The sequence below is a fragment of the Euleptes europaea genome, chromosome 8 (genome assembly GCF_029931775.1).
Source record: "Euleptes europaea isolate rEulEur1 chromosome 8, rEulEur1.hap1, whole genome shotgun sequence".
In the NCBI taxonomy this organism is placed as follows: Eukaryota; Metazoa; Chordata; class Lepidosauria; order Squamata; family Sphaerodactylidae; genus Euleptes; species Euleptes europaea.
This window is the reverse complement of record NC_079319.1, coordinates 59107902-59134174: the sequence shown is the minus strand read 5'-3', so window position 1 is coordinate 59134174 and position 26273 is coordinate 59107902. Positions and strand designations below refer to the sequence as shown.

Sequence of the window (26273 nt, the reverse complement as noted above, 5' to 3'; positions counted from 1 at the left end):
GTCACACTGTGCCTTTGTAAAGATGATTCATGTAGATGGAGATTAGGAAAGATACTCAAATCAATCCCAAAACTTAGGCAAAAAAGTCAATTCTCAAACTTCATAAACTCTGTGCCCTCGGTCAACACTGCACATTCTTCTCCAACTATATGACTCAGAGCTCCCCCAAAATGTGGTATGTAATTGTAGTGTACAAGTAGGGTTGTCAGCCTCCAGGTGGTGGCTGGAGATCTCCCGCTATTACAACTCATCTCCAGGCAACAGAAACAATTCACCTGGAGAAAATGGCTGCTTTGGAAGGTGGACTCTATGGCATTAAGCCCCAGTGAAGTCCCTCCCCTCCCCAAACCCTCCCCTCCTCAGGTACCCCCCCCCTCCAAATCTCCAGGTGTTTTCCAACCCAGAGCTGGCAACCATGTGTACGAGGCATAAGGGAGAAGGGTGGATATCAAACATGCAAATGCACTAAAAGAACATGCGCACAGCTTCATCTCACTCACAGAATTTGAGATACAGGTTTGATGTAACCTTTCAGTATCTAATATATACGTAAGTCTGACAAAGTAAATCACTTTCACTGATACCATCTTGTAAAGCCAAACCATTTTGAAGAGTGGCAGAGTTATCCAAAGCAGAGTTACATCCTTCTAAGGCCACTGACTTTGATGGACTTAGAAGAGTATCTCTCTACTTAAGGTTGCAGTGTAATTGTGTGACTTAACACCATTTAAAGCTAATTTCTTAAATTAGTCTGTAAGTCTCAGCTCTGCATATTGCAAGGAAGAGCTTTGAAGATGGCGCTAGACTTTTTCTACAGTTCTCATCTAGAAACATGGCACAACCTTAACCATATTTACCTTCCTTGAAGAGAAGGCCCTTCATAACAGATAGACAGCCATCTCCCACACCTCACCATTTTAAAATTAATACAAGTGTATTCTCTTTCCGTAAGCAATGAAAAGGAGAGATAGCACTACAACACAGAGATAACTAATTTCCGAGACCAATCATACAAAGAGACACAGTACAACATCAGAACTACTACTATTTTGTGAGAGCTAAGAAGAAAAAAATGTTACTGGGTCCGTAGTGTGTACAAGCCTAATTGAAAGACCAACAGACAAAATGTACCAAATGTTTCCTTTAGATGTTCTGCAACAGAATATTAAAGTTCTGGGGGCTTAAACCCACACACAAATGGAAAGACAATAATGGATCATCTTCAAATCCAACATACTCCTAATATCCGAAATCAGCCGCGCAGGTAACAGCTACCAATCCATAAAATATTTACTAGCCTACTAGTTTGTCAGAGGGTGACTTGTAGAGTCTTCTCCTATAAAACAAATGAGCTCACACTTCAATAACACTGTTAAGTGGAAAGGGTTTATTTACATAATTTGCCCATTTTAGATTACCAGACACAGAAATTCAGATTTTCATAGCACTTCATCTGGATCCTAAAAACTAATTTCATATTGAAACTCACTCACGGTACCCTGTCTGCCTGAAAGCAAGACTGGTGTCCCCCCCTCCCAGATGTGCCATCAAGAAAAAGATGGGTATTTTTAAATCTATGTACAAGTTACAGGTAGGTATGCTTTTTAAAAAATGTGTATAGAACCTTTTAGAGGAGGTTGTTTTATATTCAAGGTCATCTTTCTTTCAGGTAAACATGGTATTTTCTCTGTATAAATTAGAAAAAAGAAAAATAACAGTCACCCCATATCACAGCAGGAATTGTCAAGGAGGAAAAAGAATCTTGTATTAAAGCATCCCATAACGAATCCCTGACCTTTTAAAAAAAAATCTGCCACATTAAATACTTACAGGGGTCCCCACCAATGGTGTATAAAGGAGCACGTGCAAATCAACTCTCTTCCAGTTCAATCCATGCTCATCCTAGCTATTGAGCAACAATTGTTATCAGGCAAAATCTGGGATGATGCTGTAACCATAAAGAGTTTCTGGAAGATGAGAGCAAAGGACAGCAGGAATAATAATTCTCTGAATACTTAGAAGCTAGAAAGACAAACACTGTTCCAGTAAGGCCCAGGGGGGTACTATTTAAGAGTGCTCACAGTTATGCTGGAGATTATGCAAGTATAAATGAAAGGGGGAGGGGGAAATAGAGTGCACAACTGCGGTATTTATAATACTTAGATGCAGAAGACAAATGGCCACTCGTGCAGGTACACAGGAGCTTCATTGCTCGTTCATCAACAGTCCAGAGCCATACAAAATAGAAGAACAAAATGAATAGAACCCTTGAATAAAAAGAGGGCAATCTGGATATCAAGATAGGTATGTCAGTCAGTGGGAAATAGTTATGCAAGGTTTGGCTTAAAGGGAAAGCACACGAGCTTTTGGGAGAGGGAACTTCCATGGGAAAATCTTGGATTTGACATGATAAAAATATCTACAGTTGACCGGGTAGTACCTAGTCTGATAAACAGATCCAATGACTTACTGCTTCACTTCAAAGGCCTTGTAGTTTGAATAGTTAACCAATTAACACAACAGGGCACTCGTCCTACCGACACAAAATGATTCAACATGTTTTAGGCATTATGGCCACTCAACTGAATTCATTCATATATATCCAAGATGCAATTTTTAAGTACATATCCCATCTCTGACCATTTCATTCTGAGATGTTCCTCTCAGAAAGATCAAATGAGGCAGGTGTTGAAGAATACCCAAGAGTTTTCTCTCACTAAACACAGATCTTGTGGGCATTATTAAATGGACACTACCAAATCACCTGAATACTCTGGCTTCCATTGAAAGGTGCAGTGTGCGTGAGACACAAAAAAGTCATGATACTGGAGGTGAGATAGCCAATTCACAGAATTAAAGCTACCATGAGATATTTACAGTTATGTGACAAACAGAAGATATTAAAAGAACACAGGGATACTACGTAAGCCAGGAGAGCAGCTTGTAAATTGGAGCTAGTTCAGAACAATATGCAAGTTAAGTTCTGTCCAGCTACAAACAAGGTCCTTCTGTTTTTAGAATAATTATTTAAGTGTTCCTCCAGCTCACTGTAGAGTTCATGAGCCACTTAAGGCTTATGAAAGCATTTTGACAAAAGGACAACAAAAGCAAAACACACCACACATGTAGTTTTGGCATTAAAACTCTGCATAGATCAGAGATTCAGTTCAGCAATCAGGCTTCAGTCTAAGTTACTTTAATATGTGGAAGTCCTACAGAGCTCCAAGCTTCAGCAAACAGAACAAGCGCTACAGTACAGTACATTTGTATAGTGCAGTTGGTGTACTTGTCACTGTTTTGATTAGCAAAATGCTATGATTAAGACCGTAGAAAAGGGAGACTCCTAAAAGAAACCCCTACTATGCAACTACAATTCTCTGTGGAATATCAAAATTAAGACTCTAGAGATTCTCTGCTGTCTTTTAAAGTCCATTGACTAATTGCATTTTAGGTGCCTGTTGTGCTTTTAGCATGCTCTTGATTTCACAACCACTCTCCTTCAAATTGCCTTCCAAATGTTTGCATTCGCTGCAATACAGATAGCAAGCACTGAAATTAATGGCCAGTGATCCTCAAATGTCATACTACAGAACAAATTCACTGGGATTTTGTAGGACTACAACATGTTGAAATCACAGCCTAAAAGCAAGCCAATATGAAATAAGATAGTGCCCGATTCCAAAACATTTACATGATTGCTTGCTGATTTTGATAACAACCAATTCAGGTCAATGCATAAAGATAGGGCTATGCCAATTCCAACCTGATCAACTGATTTTCCCAGACAATTCACAGTAATATTCTAATAGTACAGGCTCCATAGAGCCCATTAGCAATGTCTACCCAGTTGAAGAAACAACGTAAAATGAAGAGAGGACTTGAAGAGATCCATCCACTTGAGCGATAGATCCTCAGCACTAAGAGACAAGCAATTCTATAAAAGCACAACAGAAGTGTTAATTTAACAGGAAAAACCCACCTTGCATTTTAATACCATTTATTGTAGGATGTAATGTGACTGAATATATTATGGGCTACAGTGGAGATAAAAATCTGCTGACACGGCATTGTTAAAAAAAGAGAAAGGAAACAAGCAGTAGAAGTTTGTTATAATTACAAAAAAAGTAAATGTGTCCAGCATTTCCATTTGCTTCTACTTAAACAAATGGCTTATAGCTAAAACCACCTGAAGGAGGTGAACTTCCATAATATCACATTTCCTTTCTTCCAGCCATAACTCCAATCCATCTTGCTGACGCACTACTAGTTGAATGAAAATTATTGCAAAGGTAACATGTTAAAGTCCTTTGACATTTACTTAATTTTTATGTAAAATAGTAGATATTAGATTAAATTCAATAGTCTCATACTGATGAGTATTAATAGAGGGCTGGGCAAAGTCCTGAAGAGGGTTGCTCAGGAATCGTCATTCCACAGGTGAAAAGACAACATATAGAAGAACTTAATGTTAAACAGCTCCCTCATATATATATTTTTAAAACATTAAAAGATAGTGCAAATTTAACACACTTATATCACAACACAAATTAACTCCTTGAATTCATCTAGTTTTTGTGGGTTTTTAAAACTTTATACCTTGGCACACAAAACAGAAATGCTGAATCATAAAAAATTCCACACTCACGGATGGGGAAGGGAAAGCAAACTGGCCAATTTTGCCCCCATTTAGCTAGTAACGCTTTCTTGCCTTCTTTCAGCCATTTGCGTAATATAAAACAGGCTGTACAAGCCATATTTCTGTGCTAAGTTACCTCTTAGAATTAAATAATTCAAATAGTTTATTAAAAAAAATATATTTTCCCAAAAACACTGTTTGTGGCCAAACTGAATGGAAGGTTGCAATTATTTTAAACCACTTTTCATGCAATTCTCCCGACAGGAATCAGAAACTAAAAACAGTTTTGAACGTTTGGTTTTACTAAACTGTATTACATGAAACTTAACAATATTGTGCACAGGAGCACTGGAAATTCCATCATGCTCCCATTTGATTCTCCCGTCTCTCTTCAAGTGCACATAGAAAAGAAACCTAGACAAGGTTTCCTGGTTTCCTGTCTTTGCCTTTAACAGGGACTATTGTGCTCTCTGAATTGTTCTGCTGAGACTGAAGTCTGCTTCCCCTCTGCGACGAAGGAGGCGCATTGCTTTGCTGGTGATGGAAAAAAGAGGAACCGGGATAATGCCCCATGACCTCACTGTAAGTCGGGGGTGGTCCTTCCATCCTTCCATTACTGCTATAATTGGTTGCACTTATGCCCGAATTGCTGCTTGGTGGGCAGGGGCCCCCATTGTACATTGAAATGTCTATCAAGTCGCTGTCAAATATAGTCCGATTGGGTGGTGCCCTGACAGATTCTCGGTTGAGTTCCATCTGTTGCTCTGGGTCCCGAAGCTGCAGCATGCATGGCCCTTGGTATGGCGGTGGCTCTTCACCATCAGAGAGGGAGATGGTAGGAGGCAGATCAATCTCATGCTGCATGTATGGATAAGTTGGCTGGAAGCGACTGAAATGTTCCCTCTGCATAAAGGATGGAGCAGTAAACCTGTCTCTGGACCGTGGGGCGTACATGATCTGTAATGTGAAGGAGAAACTATTATTTCACCCATAAAGTCTAACCTAAGCAAGTTAATATGTGGAACAAAGGTAATCCACAGAGCAACACAAAAACATGCACCCTGATAATAAATACAGGCAGCAGTGTCTTGGAGTAGTTTTTTTTTTTTTTTAAGGAAAATGTTCTTAAGAGGCACTGCATAACCTAATCCAGTGGTGGGGAACGTCAGGCCCGGGGGCCGTATAAGGCCTGCGAAATCATTTTGTTTGGCCCTTTGTGGGTCCTGGCAGATCTCTAGCTCAGAAGGATCTAAGACTAGTGATCCACCCCCTCCCACGGACAGCAATAGCCTCTGTTCAAGGCGGATGTTTGTTTTGCTGAGAAAAGGAACCTTCTTTCCCCCTTGCAGAAGAGTCATTAGCTATGGAGCTGCTAGGACCGCCCAAGAAACTGTGTTAACCCTTTCCCACCTGGGCAGTGGAGAAACATGGCAGACACTTGGAGCCGTCTCCAGTCGTGCCTCTTGGCTAAATTTTTGACCGAATATAGCAGGCTAATTTTAAAGTTGATAATTTTGTGTGGCCCACGAATGATGTTAAAAATATCCAAATGGCCCTTGGCAGAAAAAAGGTTCCCCACCCCTGACCTAATCATTTAAAGCAAGAGCAGGAGAGTTATAGTGACAGAACAAATTAAGCAGAGGAAGAATCTTAGAAGAACCACTGGCTTTTCTTTCAACAAATGAATTATAATCGAAAACATAAAAAATACCAACCTTGCTTAATCATTAAAGATGCCTTTTACATCCTTATTTTTAAAAAAACCAAATCAAATGAATTTCAGAACAGTAGGAAATTTCTAGCCCCCCAAACATGATCTGTTAAATAATCTTTCTCAGAACCACCCAATAACAAAAACACAAAAAGATCCTGGACTCAGTACACCAGGGAGACTTCTCAATTCCCACTACAATATACTGTCATTTGCACAGCAGGAGTTTTTTTAAAAAAACCATTCCCAAAGATCCCACTGATTATTTTAACATTCAGTTCAGGTAAAGACATATTTGAAGATACTTTCTGTCAATTTCATTTATCGAAGCTACAGCCCCATTTGTCAATGAACAACAGCATGAGAGCCAGCATGGGCCAGTCACACACTCTCAGCTCCACCTACTTCACGAGGTGTCTGTTGTGGGGAGCGGAAGGGAAGGTGACGGTAAGCCGGTTTTAGTCTTCCTTAAGTGGTGGAGAAAGTCGGCATACAAAAACCAACCTTCATGTTCATGAGGGGCACGTTATGCTATATGAACAGGCCACTGGAAATGTGAGTGAAAACTTACCTCTGAAGCTCCTGGACGTGTAGAAGAGCGGTCTGAAGGCCACAAACACCCTTCCTAATACAGGAGATAAAATGAGAAAATGTTTAATTTCTGAACAAGGATTGCGAGAGGTTAGTTTTCTAGATGTATAGCCGGTGTTCATATTCACTATTCCAGTTCATTATTGCTCTAGCATTAATTAACTGATTGATTAATTAAGGTTATTTCTATGCCGCCTCCTAGCATCTATGCACTATTTGTAATCTGGCATTCAGGAGGTATTTTGTACTACTTTAATTGCTACCATGCTAGCTGTACTGATTTGAATCCCATTTAAATCAATGGGCCTCATCTAGTAAGTAAGTGTGTTTAGGACTGGGCCTGCCATATGTTGCTATCATGCCTCCTCTTTATTCATTTTTTTCTTCTCCCACCTTCTCTGCCCCATTTTGATGCCAGAACCAGCTCCTTTCTGCATGCCACACCAGGCCAGTGTACAAGGTTTTTGGCCATTACCAGGACAGAAACAATGGCCTTTCCCATTAATCTGGCCATCAAACTTCCCCACACAACTATATGCAGCAGAAAATGTTTCTTAGAACTGCCATCCTAATAATCTAATCAAAGTTTGAATTGACCTCCAAATTGCCATTCTCCGATCAGGCCAAGGCCTTTTATTCATGGCTGTTTCTCTCGCAGTCACCCTCTGACAACTTCAGGTCTTTGTCTTGATTATGCATTCCGTTTCCTACCATCAGAGGCTGCCTCCCTCTCCCCCTGCATTTCCCTGTGTTTTGACCGCGTTTTCAGATTTGAAAGTGTGGGGGGGGGGAGGTGACCTCTGACAGTCGGAAACTGCATGCATAATCAAAACCAAGTTGACTCAAAGTCGGAGGGGTGACCACGAGGGAAACAGCCATGCATAAAAGGCCGAAGACTACCCCAGTCCATCACCTCCCCAACATAATACTTCCTCTCTTTTAGACTATTTGGAATTACTCTCCCATTACTGTATTATTTTGTCTTCTTGAGTGTGCCAATTCCTCAATCCAGATAGCTTATATTCTAATAGCGAAGTCAGCAAATCTTTGCATACTTAAATCTGGTGACTAGAACTGTAAACGGGCAAGACGGATCTTTTACAAACCTGAAAAGGGCCCCAGGTTTGCAGAAAAATCTGAAATCTAAATTTAAAAATTGGGGAGTTTTAAAAAGCTGAAAATAATAAAAGGAGTGCCTGTAGCTTTAAGCAACAGATTTGCTCAGTGGCCGTTGCTAGGCAACCACAGCATTCCAAGGTTTGGTTCAGTCAGTAAAAACAAGGGGGGGAGCCCTTTCCAGGCTTATGAAGGAGGGCACCTTTGGGTCAGGCCTGGCTAGGGTTGCCAGCTCCAGGTTGGGAAATTCCTGGAGATTCGGTGGTGAAGTCTGAGAAGGGCAGGGTTTGGGGAGGGAAGTGGCCCCAGCAGGATATAATGCCATAGAGCCCACCCTCCAAAGCAGCCATTTTCTCCAGGGAGACAGACCTCTGTCATATGGAGTTCAGTTGTGATTCTGGGAGATCTCCAGGTCCCACCTGGAGGTTGGTAAACCTAGGCCTGCCGGCAACCTCTGGGTGACTTGATGCCACCTAATTAGCATGACTCAACTAGGCTAATGTTCAACAGCAGCCACTCTATGAAAGCCAGCGTGGTGAAGCAGTTAGAGTTTCAGAGCAGTATCTGTGAGAGCCAGGTTCGAATCCCCTTTTTGCTGTGTAAGCCCACTGGGTGGCTATGGACCAGTCACATACTTTTGACCTAACTTACCTCACAGGGTTGTTGTGTGGATAAAGAGGAGGAGAGGAGACTAATGTAAGCTGCTTTGGTCCACACTGTGGAGAAAGACTGTGGTGTTCCATAATAGCAGCTGCAGTGGGGGGGATGAGATGGAAAGCTTAAGACAGAGGGGCAGAAAAGGTAGGTTGGCTGTTGGGTGGGAAGGACATTGTGTTGCCAGCTCCAGGTTGGGCAATTCCTGGAGATTTGAGGGTTGGAGCCTGGGGAGGGTGCAGTTTGAGGAGGGGAGGGACCTCAGAAAGGTATACCATAGACTCTGCCCTCCAAAGCAGCCATTTCATCCAGAGGAACTGGCATTGCCATCCTCCAGGTGATGGCTGGAGATCACCCAGCATTACAACTGTTCTCCAGAGACAGAGATCAGTTCCCCTGGAGAAAATGGCTGTTTTGTAGGGTGGACTCTATAGCATTATACCCTGCTGAGGTTGCTTCACTCTTCAAAGGCTCTATCCCCCCAAATCTCCAGGAATTTTCCAACCTGGAGCTGGCAACACTAAGGGGAAATGATCTCTGTAGTTAGGAGATCTGTTGTGATTTCAGGAGAGCCACTGCTGCTGTGGAGGGTGGGGGGAGGAAGCAGGTGGTAGGCCCGGATGACAATGGGGGGGGTCAGAAAGAGAGAAAAAGAGTGATGGGATGGAAAGAGAGTGATGGGTGTGGGGGGGGCAGAAAGAAAAAGTGATAGGCATGGAAGTGAGTAAGAAAGGGGGTGGCAGGAGGGAGAAGGAATTAAAGATTTAGAGTAGGGGGAGTGGGGAAGCAGCAAATGCGGGGGTGATGTGATAGCTGCTCCTGCACTTGTCTATTAATTCCCCTGAACACTCTATCCTATTTCATTCTATTCAGATTCTCCATGTTCATCCCAAGTTTACAGGGGCGCCTCCCCATTTACTGTCATTGAATTGGTCAGTCCAGATTTGGTTGTTCCTTAAGACAAGTAAAAAAACATAAAACAGAAGCTCTCAGGAAAGACAGATGGTAGAACTAAGCGTTCCCCCTCTTACGCTCAGGCTATTTAGTAGGTCCTATTCATGGTAACATGTATCTAATGTACATGCATCGTCCTTCCCGATAAGACATTATGCAACATATACACTTTATTCCATGGAATTTATTTTCAAGTATGAAGGACATTGCAGTCCAAACCAGTTCAATCCTAAAGCATCAAGTACAAACTGTGGGCTGTGCTGCTAGACTACGTTACACACTCTCAAAAAATGTCCTCACTTATAAGCCAGTCTGTCACTTGTCAAAGAGAACATTTAGGAGTTGTTTCTTTATTCTTACCTACTTCTAAAAGTACTCAAACTAAAAGGCTTTTGAAAGCACTAGAAGATGGTTTGTAAAACTAGCAGTTGCAGGTTTTAATCTGATGGCAAGCATATGAAAACTGCATACAATATACCAGCTGTCAAGCAAAAGGGCTTTTTGATCTAGTTTCCGTGGAAACTCAAAACTGCTTCAATAAAAATCAGCTATGATAAAGATTGTATTGTATTGTAGTCCTTTCTCTCTATAACCCTCTGCCCCCTTGTTTCTCTCTCTCGATCATTATTTCTACTATACTATTCTCTGCTTTATTTTTAACGATCAACCAATCAAGTAATATGAGAATACAAAACCCTTTAACCATTTGAATTTTAAACCATGGAGACTACGTCCCTAAAAGGAAACTACATCTTGAGCATTCTTTATATCACAAAGGATACAGGAGGCGTTCATTTGAGATTATCCCAAATTAACATTTTCACTTTGGGTTGGTTTACATAGGCAGGGAATCCCAGGGCCAGACATATGATTGCTCATTATCCAAGATCTGTCCAAGGTCACGGTCACTGCTTCTACCTAAGATCCTAGAAATGATAAATAATTATCCCTAGGTAAAATGAACTCCTTGCTAGAGATTTTTTTTCCTGGGGGGGGGGTTCCAGGGGGGAGAAACAGAAGAGAGGCAATGGTGTTTCGCCACATGCCCATGGTCCTGGAAAAGGGGAAATCAGGTGATCCATGCTACTGCTGCTAATAGTGACATTTCCTAACAGTTAGTAGATGATCAAAAATGTGTGGTTAATACAGACTAAAACTGAAGAAGTGAGCTGTGGCTCATGAAAGCTCATACCCTGCCAGAAAATATTGTTGTTAGTCTTTAAGGACTCTTGCTCTTTTCTACTAATGTTAATCACACAGTTTTAGTCTGTATAAGTAGTATCTGCTCACAGAGGACAAAAATTCCCTTCCTGCATGGCCTTCATTGAACTTAAAGACCTAATACAAATGTTTTTTAAAACTGACAAGGGGAGGAGCTGTAGCTCAGGGGTAGAACATCTGCTTGGCATGCAGAAGGTCCCAGGTTCAATCCCCAGCATCTCCAGTTAAAGGGACTAGGCAGGTAGGTGATGTATATGTCTCTGCCTGAGACCCTGGAGAGCCCCTGCTGGTCTGAGTAGACAATATTGACCTTGATGGACCCAAGGGTCTGGGGGTTACCACACTTGTATTCCCAGCGATGTATTAAGAGTTTGAAAATGTTATAAAAAATACTGTTTGCACTTTGTTTGGCCCCTGTAGCTGTGAAGACGTCTTCCAACCATTTATAAGCCGTGGTATCCAAAACCCCTTTTAAAGCGATGTTTTTTATAACATTTTCAAACCCTTAATACATCGCTGGGAATACAAAGTGCGGTAACCCCCTCTGATTCAGTATAAGCTAGCTTCATGTTTTCATGTGACTGCATGTTTAACACATGCACATCAGCACAAAGGCAGTTTAAGGGTCACGTATGAAAGCAATCATACCACTTTCTTCAATATCAAAGAAAAGACATTTTTACAGATTCATAACCTGTTCAAAAGACAAGAAGAAGCAATCTTGCAGAAATGCTTCAGGCACAGGAAAGGAAGCAAGAAGCCACAAGGTTGCAAAGTTCTCCTTTATCTCAAAAGATCATGTGGAAAATAACTCCACTGACAGAACACAATTTGGCAATGGTGTGTTATGTTTTCATTACAAAAAACATGTAAAGGAAAAACCCTCCCTTTTTTGCTAAAAGAAAACACCAGCTATCTCTCTCCTCTGTTTTCTTAATAAGTCCCATTCCATTCACAATTAAAGAGGTTTGTCTTTTTTTAAATGTTGTCTCTAGGTGGCAGTAAAAGGTCAGACATATTTGATTCTGGGGAAAGTGATAAGTATTGCCCCTGCATTCCAGTTTTGTGCTTTCCTCCTTGTTATGTTCCAGTTCTCCTTTTCAGGTGGGAAGAGAGAGCAGGACTGACCAATCTATTCTTTAATTATATCAAAAAATCCCCCTTCACAGAGTAATACAAGCAACAATATGGTGCAAACACTGCTAAAAAGAGAACGGCTATTTTTCCAACTGTGCTCATGCACCCCTTAAAGTCATACCTGACAAAATAATGCAGTTGCTCAGAAAGATAAGGAATGCCTAGTACAAAAGATATAGTGTTAAGCCAGTGGAAACAAATAGAAAGCCTTTTTTCTGACAGTTTTTCCGCTTATTTGATGATCACTTGGTTTTAAAGCTTTTACGTGTTTAACCCGCCTGCATTTTATCTTACTGAGTAGACAAAGGACAAATATTCACCTTACACCATAAAAAAAGCAAGAGTAATTATTAAAACAAACACTTTAAGGCACACCTTAAATCCATCTGACATTCCAAATACATACTATCACTGTAAAATGTGTAATTTTATTTGCATTTATAGTTACTAAGCGCAACCGGACAAAGAAAACTTTTCAAAGTCAGCCTTCCTTGCAAACAATTCCACAAAGGTCACTAGCCCACAATATTTTTCCCTCATCTGCCAGCCCACATTCACAGCTTTATAGGTGAAACAGAAACAACTCTCCTCCGGTTTATGAAAGCTTCTATGCTAATCCAGTGAGAGCCAATGAGTTGGAGTGATTAGCACGCTGGAAGGACTTGGGGAGACCTGGGTTTAAATCCCTGCTTGCCATGAAAATTACTGGGTGACCTTTGGCCAGTTGACTTTCCTCACAGAGTTACTGTGAGGACAGAAAGGGAAGCAGGGAAAATCTAGTGTGATCCCTGAGCTCTTCAGAAAAAGAGAAGGACAAACATGCACTGAATAAATAATCACCTGGAATAGTTCTCACTCACTGTGAAGATGACAAAAGATTGCAGATAGCCACAAGAGACTTTCCCATGAGCTACTGTGCAATGCGTCAAGATTTTAGAGAGAACAGTGCTTTTATCAGAACACGAAAATTCCCCAAAATATTTTTTTCTGGAATATTACCGGGGGGGGGGGGGGAGAGAGAATAGAAAACAGAGCTGACAAGCTGGGGGCTGTAAAATGTCTGCCAGTTTTCTTAAATAACTACACTGCTATAAAACAGTGTAAAGTTGTGTTTTAACTGTGGGCTGTGAATCACTACCAGATGGTACTCAAGATTCAGGCTCTGAGCCTTCCCCGCACCCAGCAGTGGGAAAAAGAAAAGTGTGTGTGGGGAAGATGCCACATTCCCGCCTCAGCCAGCCAGCCACCATGGTGTAGTGGTTAAGAGCGGTGGACTCTGATCTGATGAACTGGATTTGTTTCCCCCACTCCTACACATGAAGCCAGCTGGGTGACCTTGGGCTAGTCACACTCTCTCAGCCTCACCTACCTCACAGGGTGTCTGTTATGGGGAGGGGGAAGGGAAGCTGATTGTAAGCAGGTTTGATTCTTCCTTAAGTGGTAGAGAAAGTCAGCATACAAAAACCTCCTCCTCCTCTTCATTCTTTTATTCCCAGAGGCTTAGCTCACTCCCAGTCAGCCAGTGGTGAAAGAGGTATGCCTATACTGTCCTGCTGATGGCCAGCCTCAAGCCATGCCCCCGCTTGAGGTGCTGCCAATCTGCGAGGGCTCACCTTCCTCCAGCAGGCAATGGCATGGAACACAATAAGCTTAGTCTCCTGATATCGCCTCCTGGACCCTTGCCAGTGGAAGCTGGGCACAAGCCAAGCCCCAGGCTGAGGCTCTAAAGTGGAGTGTTCAAAAGGCAGAGTAAGTTCAGAAGAAATAAGAGCCGAACAGTACTTTACAAAGCTATCACAGTTGTCATAGGTACATCGGTGATGACAACAGCAAACCCTTAAACTACACCCAACAGACATACCCACTACGTCACCCATAACGGTTTGAGAAGCACTGGATTAATGTGTGTAGAAAGGAAGCACACTCATGTTACCTCCAAACTCGTCAGGAAATTTCATTATTTGTTATAGCACTTTAAAAAGGAACAGGCAATATAACAATCACCTAAATGTAGTGTTTCACCTAAACTTCAAATTTTGCATCACCAAACTAACCTCTGTAGATCTTATTTTTAAATGGCCATTTCCCTGTTTGGATCTGGTAGGTTATTTGTTATCCTGGATCGGTTGTTTCCATAAACTTTAAAAATAAAGCCGCGCTTCTGCCACTGTTTTCCTGCACTGGGCTGTAGCATTTCTTGCAAAGTCGGGAGCACCAAAAATAAAAGGGAATCCAATACCGATTGTACTGCACTTTAGTTATTTCCTCTTGGGCTAAGACACCGTACTGGCAGTTTCAGGAGATTCAGCATCACATTTATCCACTTCCTTAGATTAGCTATCAGGAAAAAAGCATTTATATTATGCTAATTACACTTTTTGTAATCCGTTAACAGATTTAAACACTGTGCTTCACAAAAAGTATCACCGAAGGCCATGATGGAGAACTGCTTAAACAATACAGGTGCTCTGTTCTCCTACAGCATAACCTCTATTATTCTAAGCCTCTCACATTCCTGTCTACCTAAGCTCATGGCACACTTCCATCCACAGGGCAGACAAAACAGTGATTTAGTTACTTCAGGAATGGTTGGGTTTGGCAGATGCTGAAAGCAGTAACCAAAATTTGCAGCTACAAAGCACAAGACCCGCCCCCCCCCCCAATTTTTTTTACAAGAGGTAACGCTGTACAGAAATCTTTGGAGTAGCTGTACGAAGCCGCTGGCAAAGCAGGCATTTGTGTATCTTTCTGTCTCAGTAATGGAGCATATATGGGGGGCATTTGCAGGCATAGAAGAGGGGATGCAATAATTTCCCTCCCAATGGATTCCCTTGTAGGTAGGTAGAGGCACTGTTCTTCCTGGCCTGTAACATTTCAGACTCCAGATGGGGAATCGCTCATTTGAATCTTTCCTCTTACAGGCAGAGGGACTGGCTATGGTATTTCTTTAAAAAAGGATAGCTTTCGATGTGAAGGGATTTTTTTTTTTTGTATAGAACTCAAACCCCATAGCTGCAGGCTGAAATGGAGCATGCCAACAGAAACTGGACCTGTTTCTTCTATATTCAAATACATTTTAAGTGTTTCCAACCCGACTGTCTGTTTCTTCCACGTGCAAGCTAGCTGTTTTGCACAAGACAAAGCAACCATACTTTGATCTTCATCCACCTCCCACCCCAGGACAAAGAGGATACCACTGAAGCAGAAGGAAATTTCTTTGAGTGCTCCTTTTCATAGATAGATGCAAACCAGGTAAAAGGTATATTCAGGAGTAATTATAAGCAGGTTTGTGTGTGTAAAGTGCCTTCAAGTCGCAGCCGACTTATGGCGACCCCTTTTTTGGGGTTGTCATGGCAAGACTAACAGAGGTGGTTTTCCAGTGCTTCCTCTGCACAGCAACCGTGGTATTCCTTGGTGGTCTCCCATCCAAATACTAACCAGGGCTGACCCTGCTTAGCTTCTGAGATCTGACGAGATCAGGCTAGCCTGGGCCATCCAGGTCACGGCATAAGCAGGTCTACTTCTGAGTTATTCAACTAAGCTTATTCCCAGGAAGGTGTCCTTAGGACTGTGGCCTTTGACAGGCATAACTGAAGGGTAACTAACTTGCTGTCATATAAGAAATAACAGTTGCTTTCACAAAGATATCACTTCCTCTCTTTGTATGGTGACAGGGTTCAAACTGGTTCAAGAGCAGCTTGTGTCTTCCCATTGTAGACAGTGATGTATTTTGCAACTAAACAAACAAGAATTATATTGGTAAACCAGGACTGATGGAGCAACCCAAAGTCATTTGATGGGGAAAATGCAAAGCAGAACATAACAAAGATTCCATTACAGACAAACAAGAATGATAACATAAAACATGCAGAGCAGAGGGGTAGAGAAAGAATGGAGGGAAATTCTGATTTTACTCATTCATACATGTATACTAAAATCATTATCAAGACAGAAGGAGGCCATTGTTTTCTTTCAATTATTTTAAATCACACAAATGTTTCGTTCAACTGCAAGACTCCATTGTCATGAAGCAAAAGTGACAGGCCTTTCCTTTAGGCATTATTAGTCAGCAAACATTCTAATTCTGGTATCAGGATATGCTTACACCATAATTACTCTTCCCAACAACTGAGTACTCGGTCATCAACACCAATTAAAAGAATCCAACAGGCCTTCTCAGTTCTTTCTCTTTTCAAAAAAGGACAAAGCCAAATGAAATTAGATTTTAAATGAAGGTTGTTGTTGTTTTGTTTAAAAAAAGACACCTTATTTTACAGTTTATTTTTGGTGGAACTTGATTTGTCTTATGCTTTCACTTCAAACAATACAAAGCACTAGCCATTTGAAGTTTATGATTCAGTGTCCAGGCCTTAGACCTAAAGCAGGAAACAGACAGCTAGTCAACATGCACTTGATCACTCCCATTGTCACTAATGATGGCCCCATAATTAGCCTACCTGAACTAGAAGAGCCAAAAACATGCCCAAATAAAAGCTGTGACCCACAACATCTCCAGTGTTTACCATGGAGAGTTGTTCAGTACTTTACAAAGCTATCACATTTGTCATAGATACATCAGTGATGACTACAGAAAACCCTTAAAGCACACCCAACAGGCATACCCACTACATCACCCATGTATGTGTGCCCAGGAACCCCTGTTCAAGCAGAAAAACCAGGCATATGTATACAGGTGCTTGTATATTTGCCCCAAGAAAATAATATTTATGGGGGGGGGGGGAGAAGTGAACCTAGGAAGTTTTTAAAACCCATTATTTGATTTCCTTAACTAAGAGGTGAAGCACTTAATATATATTTTTCATTTGGCATTGACAATGGCAAGACGGCCAACAAGAAATAGCAAGACGGTTGTATTTTTCCCTTCCTTCTTATAGTTAGCTTAATATTTGCATAGATGACCTTCATAGGCCAATTCATAGCACCAGACTTAGGTCAGAATTTGTTTCCAACTGGTCTTATTTGTGGGAAATGGATCACAACATTCATTTTTCACCAGCAGAAGCTTTTACACATTACAGCACCAAGCAAAGTTTTAAGAATTCCAACAAAAGCCTAACAATTCTGAGAAACTGCCCAGATTCAGCAACAAACAGAAAGCAACTATTCAGAATCTTTTACAAGAGAAATAGCTATTAAAACTCTTGAAATTAAGAAAGCACTTGCTACCAAAAGAAATGTAAACACATTGTTCATATCTGCCTTTCCAAGTGAGACTCAAGGCAAATTACACTGTGTTAAGTCAATACGATTAAAAGGATGGGGCATCCAATAAAGCAATAGGGTTTAGATTGCAGAAATCTAAAACAAAAACAAAAAACCAGACCTGAAAGTAAGCTGAAACAAAACATAAGCATTTAAACAAGATGCATTAAAAGATACAGAAATTACACAGTAGGAGCACACGTACAATAAATGACAGCACATACTATACACAGTAGTATAATCTACAGCCCCTATCACTTTACTAAAGCATCTTTCTGAATTCATTACAGTACAGCCCTATTACCTGTATAAAAAACTCTCCTGAATAATTCAGTTTTGCATAGCGTGCAGCAAGCCAAGAAGGTGGGAGCCTTCCAAACCTCAACAGGTAGACCATTCCATAGGGTGGGGGGGGGGCACAAGAGAGAACGCACATGTACCAGCAGTTGTTGATGTTGCCCATTTGCAGGAGGGTACCTGCAGAAGAGCCCCATGGCGCAGAGGGGTAAGCTGCAGTTCTGTAGTCCAAGCTCTGCTCATGAGCAGAGTTCGATCCCAATGGAAGTCGGCTTCAGGTAGCCGGCTCAAGGTCGACTCAGCCTTCCATCCTTCCGAGGTCGGTAAAGTGAGTACCCAGCTTGCTGGGGGTAAAGGGAAGATGACTGGGGAAGGCACTGGCAAACCACCCCGTAAAACAAAGTCTGCATAGTAAACGTCGGGATGCGACGTCACCCCATGGGTCAAGAATGACCCGGTGCTTGCACAGGGGACCTTTACCTTTCACCTGCAGAAGGCCCTGCTCAGATGAACAAAGTCATGCTACAGCATAAGGACAGAGGCAGTTCTGCAAATATCAGGAACCAAGGACATGAAGGGCTTTCTATATGATAGCCAATATCTTGAACTGAGCATGGTATATGATGGGAAGCCAAGGGAGTGACAGCAGAATGGAAGTCATATGCCTGCTCCACCTAGCTCCTGATAAAAACTGATCTGGGGCATTTTGCACCAACTGGAGTCCCTGAGTTGACTTTGAGGGTAGGCCTAAGTAAAGTGCACTACAGTAGTCTAGTCTAGATGAAGAAGTGGCTTCGGGTGGCCAGATCAGCCCTGTTGGAAGAAAGCATTTTTACACTATAACCCCTAGACTTTTTACTGAAGGGTCAGCTGAACCCCATCAAAAGCGGGAAGCACAACATCCTTCAAGATCTCTGCCTTTCCAAACAGCATCACTTCTGGATTTAAATATGGGGAGCTCCACTATCATCTGTCTCTGATCAATAAATGGATGCATCCATTACAATAGCCATATAATGGATGCCATGTGGTATAATAGATAACGTTTTGGAATAGGGAAACTGAGGTACTAATCCCCAATTGGCCAAAATGTTTATAGGCTGACCTTGTACATTGTTGCAGTCTGACCTACCTCACAGGGTTATTAAAAGAATGAACCAAAGTGCCCACACTCCTTAGAAAAAAAGCAGGATACAAATACAACTAACACTTTTTTTATTCAGAATTTCAGTCACAGCTGTAAGAGAAGCTCTCTTGTACCTTACATGAGACAACCGGGTCCTTAAAAATAGCCATGCAGATACAGTTTAAAACTGTGCTGCCTTTAAAATAAGAGCAACGCTACAAAAATAAAATGCCTCATATTTCTGGCACAGCTGCCTGGAAGAAAAATGCAAAATAGTGATATGTTTTGCTGGGCCAACTCCATGAGCAAGGAGCAGAGACTCGATTAAAGCGGTCATATTTTGGTCCAACAGAAGTCACGAGCACAGAACTTTAACCCTCTTGCTCTCTGAGACCAACCGTTTACCCATAAGCAATTGTAAGCAGGATCGCCACAACAGACCAACATGCATTAAGACAACGCAGATAAGGTGAACAGGGTTTCAACTCACTGGTTGCAATGATTCCTCTTGCCTCCTATTTTGGCTCTGCCGACTGATGAAGGATTGTGTTGATGCTTTGTAATGGTTCAACAAGCAGATGATCACCACTACCATAACAGTTATCACCACGATTATGATGATGATCTGAACGAACTCTAGTTCCGCTGGGGGAGGGGGGGGAAGAAAGGAAGAAAACGTCACTCAGGAATCAGGTCAAAAGAAAGAAGGGCTGCATCATAGTGGGGGGGGGAAACAGAGAGGAAACCTCGAACCACCACAAATATGATTTTGCATGTAAAATGCTCAATACATTACAAAAACTTGCATCATAAACTAGTAATTACAAATTTCTATGGAACAAAGAATGTTATCCCCCTAATGTAATAGATGAGGATTGCTTTTTAAAAGAAGTTAGAACATACTGGACAGGGGATCAATAAACAACTATTTTTGGACACCCGTTTCAGGTTTTATCCTTTTGTCCAACACCCGCCCCCACAAGCATGAAAAAGACATGAAACTTACAAGCAGTCATCACTACAAACAGAGGAGACCAAATGACGGTGCTCCCCATTTGACCATCCACCCCCTGAATCTATAAAAGGCTGTTCCTCTATTCTCAAGGTTTTAACCAGAACATTATAAAATTCAACCCAGACGTCATTTACCAGACACCATTTTACCAAACCTATACCTTGTATTATGGAGAACGAAACAATCAAACATCTAGCAATAAATCAAGTTGTGCTGTTTTAAAACACTTGAGATATCGTATGTCTACCTTCAGTAAGTCACCTTAGAAAGTATCCAGTTAACACACTGGAAAGGAAGCTAACATTAACACCCTCTGTGGAAACAGTCCTCAAGAGTAATGAAATTGCTAGCCTGACCTGGATGGCCCAGGCTAGCCCAATCTTGTAAGATCTTGGAAGCTAAGCAGGGTCAGCCCTGGTTAGTATTTGGTGGGAGACCACCAAGGAAGTCCGGGGTCACCACAAAGAGGCAGGCAACAGCAAACCACCTCTGAACATCTTTTGCCTTGAAAACTCTGCAGGGTCACTGTAAGTAGTCTGAGACTTGATGGCACTTTCCACCACCAATGAAAGTGATGAAATAGTATCTCTAAGATATCCTCCTATTATTTCAACTGGATCAAACATTTTGTACTACGAAAGGGAGGAAGAAAACTGGGCTAGAATAGATATATGGTGGATGGGTGGCCACTCCTATCTTGTCATGTCAACATGCTGTACGGTGTTGGCTGGAAGCCTTGCATAAGGCAAAGAGATGGGCACTTTCTCCACAGGAGTTCAACCACAGCAGGGGTCATGAATGGTTGCTACCTCCTCTACAGCATATAAAGCATCAACACAACCCTAATCTTACAAGTACAGGAAGCTGCATTATGATGCTTATAACTATGTTAGACTAATTGTTTTAAGCAACAGGATGCAAAAATTATGAAGTAGTCTTTCAAAATACCACCACAGTGGATTTTTTGCTACTACCACCCCCCCACAGTGAAAGTACAACATAACAGAAAAATATATAGGGGGACATAATGACCAGAAGGTTTCCTTTGAGGAAAAGAGAATCCTGACTATGCAAAACTCCCTTAAAGGCAAAGGGGGGGGGGGGAATAAGGACTGCATTTGCAGAAATGATAGTTTCCTTAGGGGTTGTTGTTATTTGCCATAAAACCATGGAGATGAGACTCACTGTGGTTTTACAAAGTCACGATGCCCATAAAGTGTCTTAAAGATTCAAGAAAATGCCCCAGGGTACTGCAAATGTTTTCCTTTTGGAAGACATGATAATTGCTTTACACGCCTCAGATTCAATTAATGCATCAATTAAAATTACGGCACTTTGGGACAAACTTGTCACATCATTAATCTTGAAGGATCACACCTTTAGCCATTCAAATTAGAAGAAAAATACATCAATGACAGAACAAGGCACAAGTATGAGCAAGGAGGAGAAAACACTTTTCCCCCATTCAATTTTTCCTATGTAGCGCATAGAAACCAAACTTGAAATATGTATGGTAACTATTTTGGGTTTTAGTGGCTCACATTTTGGCATTTTTTGAGCAAAGCATGCCTCTGGTTCTTCTTACTGAATACACTTAGATAGTAATGGCAAACAACTACCGTAAATGTAGAATATGTTCATCAAATATCTGACTTTTCAATTAACAAAAAATCTCTCATAAAGTGTACTATAATATACAAAGAATGGCTGGCATATGGGTATCGTCAGCATTACAGCAGCAGGAGGAAAAGGGGAAAATAAGACTGCAACAATTCAGCTAGTTTTAAAAACAGGTAAGTTTAACATATAAAAATATTCTGACTCATTCTCTCAAAATGTCGCCTGAACTGGGGTGCAGAGTTTAAGCAGAATAAAATAAACATATATATTATTCCATAGTATTCTATTTCCAACTAGTTTGCAAACCAACCAACATTTTTTTAAAAAACCAGTTTCCTCCTCACTACAGGTACTGAAAATGTGCTAGTTGGTTAGTGGCAGAATAAAATAGTTTCAGGACAGACATGCGTTACCACACACTGCTACTTCTCTGAATAGACAAGATTGCACAGATGACCATATAATTTTACTGCAGACCACAAAAGTTATTTGCAGAGTGGGAGATTAAAGAGACTCCTCGATATGCATCTGCAGTACATATTGTTTTTTTTCCCTACTTTTGTAGCTGCGTCTTCACTATCACCATCATTGGCCAAGTACAAATGCTATAATGCGGCCAGTCACACACACTTACAGCTCTCACTAGGAACACCAAACTCAAAATCGAAGTGTTAGTATTTCTTCTACTGTCAAGTAGTGACCACAGGGTACAGAGCAAACCCTTTGTATCTGTGCCTTATGATTTTCTTGAGTTTAAAAAGCACAGTTTCTCAACTGCAGGACACCACAATGCCAATTATTTTACACATCAATAACACAACTATATATTTGGTCTGAACGTATTTTATTATTGCATCCGTTAAGCAGCAGTTGTGAAAAAGCAATGTGCAAAATAACTAACACAGATTTAAGCTTTCCTAGAATAGTGGCTAGAAGGGCATGTTGCTTTGGTTCTGCATCTGCCAAAAACATCACCTTCTAAGTTTAATCAAGGACCCCACACATTGGTACCAAAGGATCGTTTTTCTTTTTCAGCAGATAGATAACTCTCTGTTTGCAAAGTATTAAATAGCCTGGAGGGAGGTTAAAAATGTATTGTACACAGTTTCCAAAGTCACAACTTAAGTCACAGTATTGTTTGTCACTCTGTGCTGCCTTCACACATTCTCTTGCACCACCTTGCCTCTACAACAGGTGAGAAATCACTTACGTTCCAAAAACCCAGCACTGGGTACATTTCTATTAGGTATTGGAAGAGGATTTTTACGCAAAGGCATTCACCTGCACTTTACACAATCACATAAATACTTAAGCAGTCCCCTCCTTTGTGACTTTCCCTTAGCGCACACCTTCATAAAGTCTACAATCCTTATAACGGCAAAATAATACTGCAGAAGAATAAGGTTCACAGTACTAATGAAGGCATATTAGTCCACTGATTCATTACAACTGAAATTTAAATTTTTTTTTTAAGTATTTAGTACACAGAGAAAAATTAAAAGCACCAAAGTATTTCATTACTTTGTGGGTTAACCATCTGATGTGGGTTAACCATCACTTGTTATTATAACATACAATCACATATCTCCATCCTTACAACCATGTAAGAAAAGAAAAATATGGGTACTCATGTCTACCACATCCTTTCACCCTATTCAGTCTGGAATAAATATCACCCCCTAGCTCTGACCTCAGCTTTAATAACACAGACATATTCTCCACCCACATTCAGGGACTGAAGAGGAAGGGAAGGAAATCCATCCTTTTATAGCTCTTCCACTGTCCTGAGAGTTAAGTATGATAAGGCAACTGAAGTCACCAAAAGAACTCCCCAGCGTTAAGAGATCTTGACCATGCATCTTACCCTGAACTCTGACCAAAGGGCACTTCATTAAAAATATATATTTCAGAGAAAGAGAACCCTAAAATCTCTGAACAAAGAATTCTTCACTAAAAATAATATATATTGCAGAGAAAGAGAGAGAACCCTACACTCTCTGACCAAACAATATTTCACTAAAAATAATATATACTGCAGAGAGAGAGAACCCTAAACTCTCTGACCAAATAGCACTTCCCTAAAATTAATTTATATTTGAGGTGCGTGGGAGAAAGAGAAAATTAGTCAAAAATAACGGCAACTAAAAAAAAAAAGAAATTTAAAAAGAGGTTATACATGCAAGAAGACGTGGATAAATGAATGGGGGGGGGGCGTAGATACCTCTTTCCAAGACCAGGTCTTTCAACTGAGCATCCTTCAGGGTTGTGGTGCTGTTAAGCCGGTCACTGGACATACTCGTCTCCTGCCCTGGGAAAGGAGGCCCGGAGCGCGCAGGGCATCACCAGGCTGCCCCGCGCAGCCGCCGCCGCCGCCGCCGGGCAACGTCCCCAGGCAGCCTCCGCTCGCCAAGGCGCGTCCGGCGCGGGCTGCCCGGCCTCGGCCTCGCCCAAAGGGGGGCGGGGGGCGACGGGCCCCCGCCGCTACCAGACACAACAGCGTCGCCGCGCCGGCTCGACCTGCCAGCGGAGGCGGCCGGGTCCCGGGCACGGCAGGCAAGCGGCGCCGCGGGAAGGAGCCGGCGGCGGCGGGCGAGGCAGAGACTCCCGGAGGCCTCGCATGTTGCCCCTCCTGGCCGAGGAGGGCCGCAGAGCCTCCCCTCCCCCTCACGCGCGCCTAACTGTGACCCAGGCGGCCTCGCCTAGCCAACCAACGGAAAACCAACGGCCATGTGAGGGGGGGGGGGAGAGGATAAAAAATGAAACGTTACCCAAAACAAAACAAAACACCCCTCACTGTTCCTATTCTTTTAAACATAGATACGTTTAAAAAGAGAGAGAGAGAAATTTGAAGTGGGAAACAAAGCCGGGGGAGGCGCCGCTCTTACCCACTTCCCGCACGCAACTGCCCGGCCGCCGCCGCCGCTCCGCTCTTTAAACCCGGCCCCGTCGACACCTCGGCGGCTTCTGATCCTTCCGCATTTCTGGCTTCCAGCGCGACGTGCGTCACTCCGCGCCCCAAACGCCGCCGCCTCGGTCAGGAGGCGCGGGTCCCGCCCACTCCGCCCCCACGTCCCCGGCGATTGGGTGCTGCCCGCACGTGCTCCTTCCCCCCCCCCGATAGGGCGAAGCTGCGCGCGCGCGGCTCCGTCCCCGCCCCGCCCCCGACGGCCCGCCCTGTGCCACGGAAAGGCCGCCAGGGACCTCCCTCGTCCCTCTCGGCTTCTCCTCCCCCTCCCCGGCGGCCCCGCCCCCCGGCCAGAAGCCGCCTGCGGAGGGTGGAAAAGAGGGTTGCGGGGCGGCGCTCCGGGGACCCCCTGTCCGCCCAGTCAGCTGGAGGGGGAGAAGTGCCATGGTATTGGTAGGGTTGCCAACCTCCAGGTCATAATTCAGTCAATGCATTTACCTGGGTTGAATAAAGACCTTGAATTCATGGCTCATGGCCAACGCTGATTTCTCCACACCCATCTCTCCCCTGGACATCACAGACTCTTCTGCAGACCACACCTCATCCCATCACGCCTGCTATTCACATTGACATAGTGTTAACATTTGCATACTCGTGCTTGTCTGAATTCACTCTCCTCTACTTAAAGACAGATGGATTCACATTCTAGCTGTATCTGAAGAAGTGAGCTGTGGCTCACGAAAGCTCATACCCTGCCAGAAAATATTGTTGTTAGTCTTTAAGGTGCTCCTGGACTCTTGCCCTTTTCTACTACTGCAGACAGACTAACACGGCGACCCACTGTGAATTAAAGGCAGATGGATTCACATTCTAGCTGTATCTGAAGGAAGTGAGCTGTGGCTCACGAAAGCTCATACCCTGCCAGAAAATATTTTTGTTAAGTCTTTAAGGTGCTACTGGACTCTTGCCCTTTTCTACTACTCCAGGTAATAGTAGAAGATCTCCTGCTATTTACAACCGGAGCCGGTGCTGCCATTAGGCGAACTTGCCCTTTTTGATTAGGCGAACTAGGCGGTCGCCTAGGGCGCAGACCTCAGAGGGGCGCAGAACTGGCCTCAGAGGCACCGTTTTAAACAGATTAGTTTCTTGGAAAAAATGCAACTGACAATTTATATATATTTTTTTATTTTAAGACAAGCACCACAACTGTGCTATGGAATATAATCCATTATGACATCCTATAAAAAGTTTTGTGCTTTTATTTTTTCTACATCTGTTTTTGAAAATTGGTTAGCAGTGTGGGGGGGCACAAGTAGTTAGCCTTGCCTAGGGCGCAAAAATGACTGGCACTGGCCCTGATTACAACTGATCTCCAGCCGATACAGATCAGTTCACCTGGAGAAAAATGGTGGCTTTGGCAATTGGACTCTATGGTATTGAAGTCCCTCCCCTCCCCAAACCCCACCCTAATCAGGCTCCGCCCCAAAAGCCTCCCACCGGTGGCGAAGAGGAACCTAGCAACCTGATTAGGTTGGGGTTTGGGGAGGGACCTCAATGCCATAGAGTCCAATTGCCAAAGTGGCCATTTTCGCCAGGTGAACCAATGTCTTATTGGCTGGAGATCAGTTGTAATAGCAGATCTCCAGCTAATACCTGGAGGTTGGCAACCCTATATGGTATATTTATTTGGCAGTGGGATTTACTTCAGTGGGTCTACCCACTGTAGATAGAAAAAGAAAGAACATAAGGATGGCCATGCTGGATCAGAACAAGGCCCATCAAGTACCGCATTCTGTTCAAACAGTGGCCAACCAGGTGCCTCTAGGAAGCCCACACCAAGATGACTCCAGCGGTATTATCCTGCATGAGTTCCCAAGCACCTAATATAATAGGCATGCTCCTCTGATCCTGGAGAGAATAGAATAGATATGCATCATGAAACCAGGTGCATAAACTTTCTCTTCATGTTTCCCTTGTGCTTTTCCCTTCCACCTAGGCAGAACTTCCTCACACAACACTTTATTTTATTAAATTCATTGCTACAAAAAAATGTAGGCCTGTCCACTG

General features: G+C 42.6%; 1 protein-coding gene across 3 annotated transcripts in view; it reads right to left on the bottom strand.

The window, feature by feature from the left end:
• Positions 1-3699: 3699 nt before the first annotated feature.
• LDLRAD4 (low density lipoprotein receptor class A domain containing 4) overlaps positions 3700-26273 on the bottom strand; it is a 168309-nt gene continuing 145735 nt past the window's right edge. Inside the window, exons 1-4 of one of the 3 annotated variants that reach the window (XM_056854693.1) lie at positions 24187-24193; positions 19157-19311; positions 6919-6972; positions 3700-5593 (exon numbers count right to left, since the gene is read on the bottom strand). In XM_056854693.1, the coding sequence (XP_056710671.1) occupies positions 5051-5593; positions 6919-6972; positions 19157-19261 (702 nt within the window). In that variant the 5' untranslated portion in view covers positions 19262-19311; positions 24187-24193 and the 3' untranslated portion in view covers positions 3700-5050. Of the gene's footprint in view, positions 5594-6918; positions 6973-19156; positions 19312-23522; positions 23604-24186; positions 24194-26273 lie in introns of those variants that run through there. The other 2 variants (XM_056854692.1, XM_056854690.1) reach the window with 2 other exon arrangements.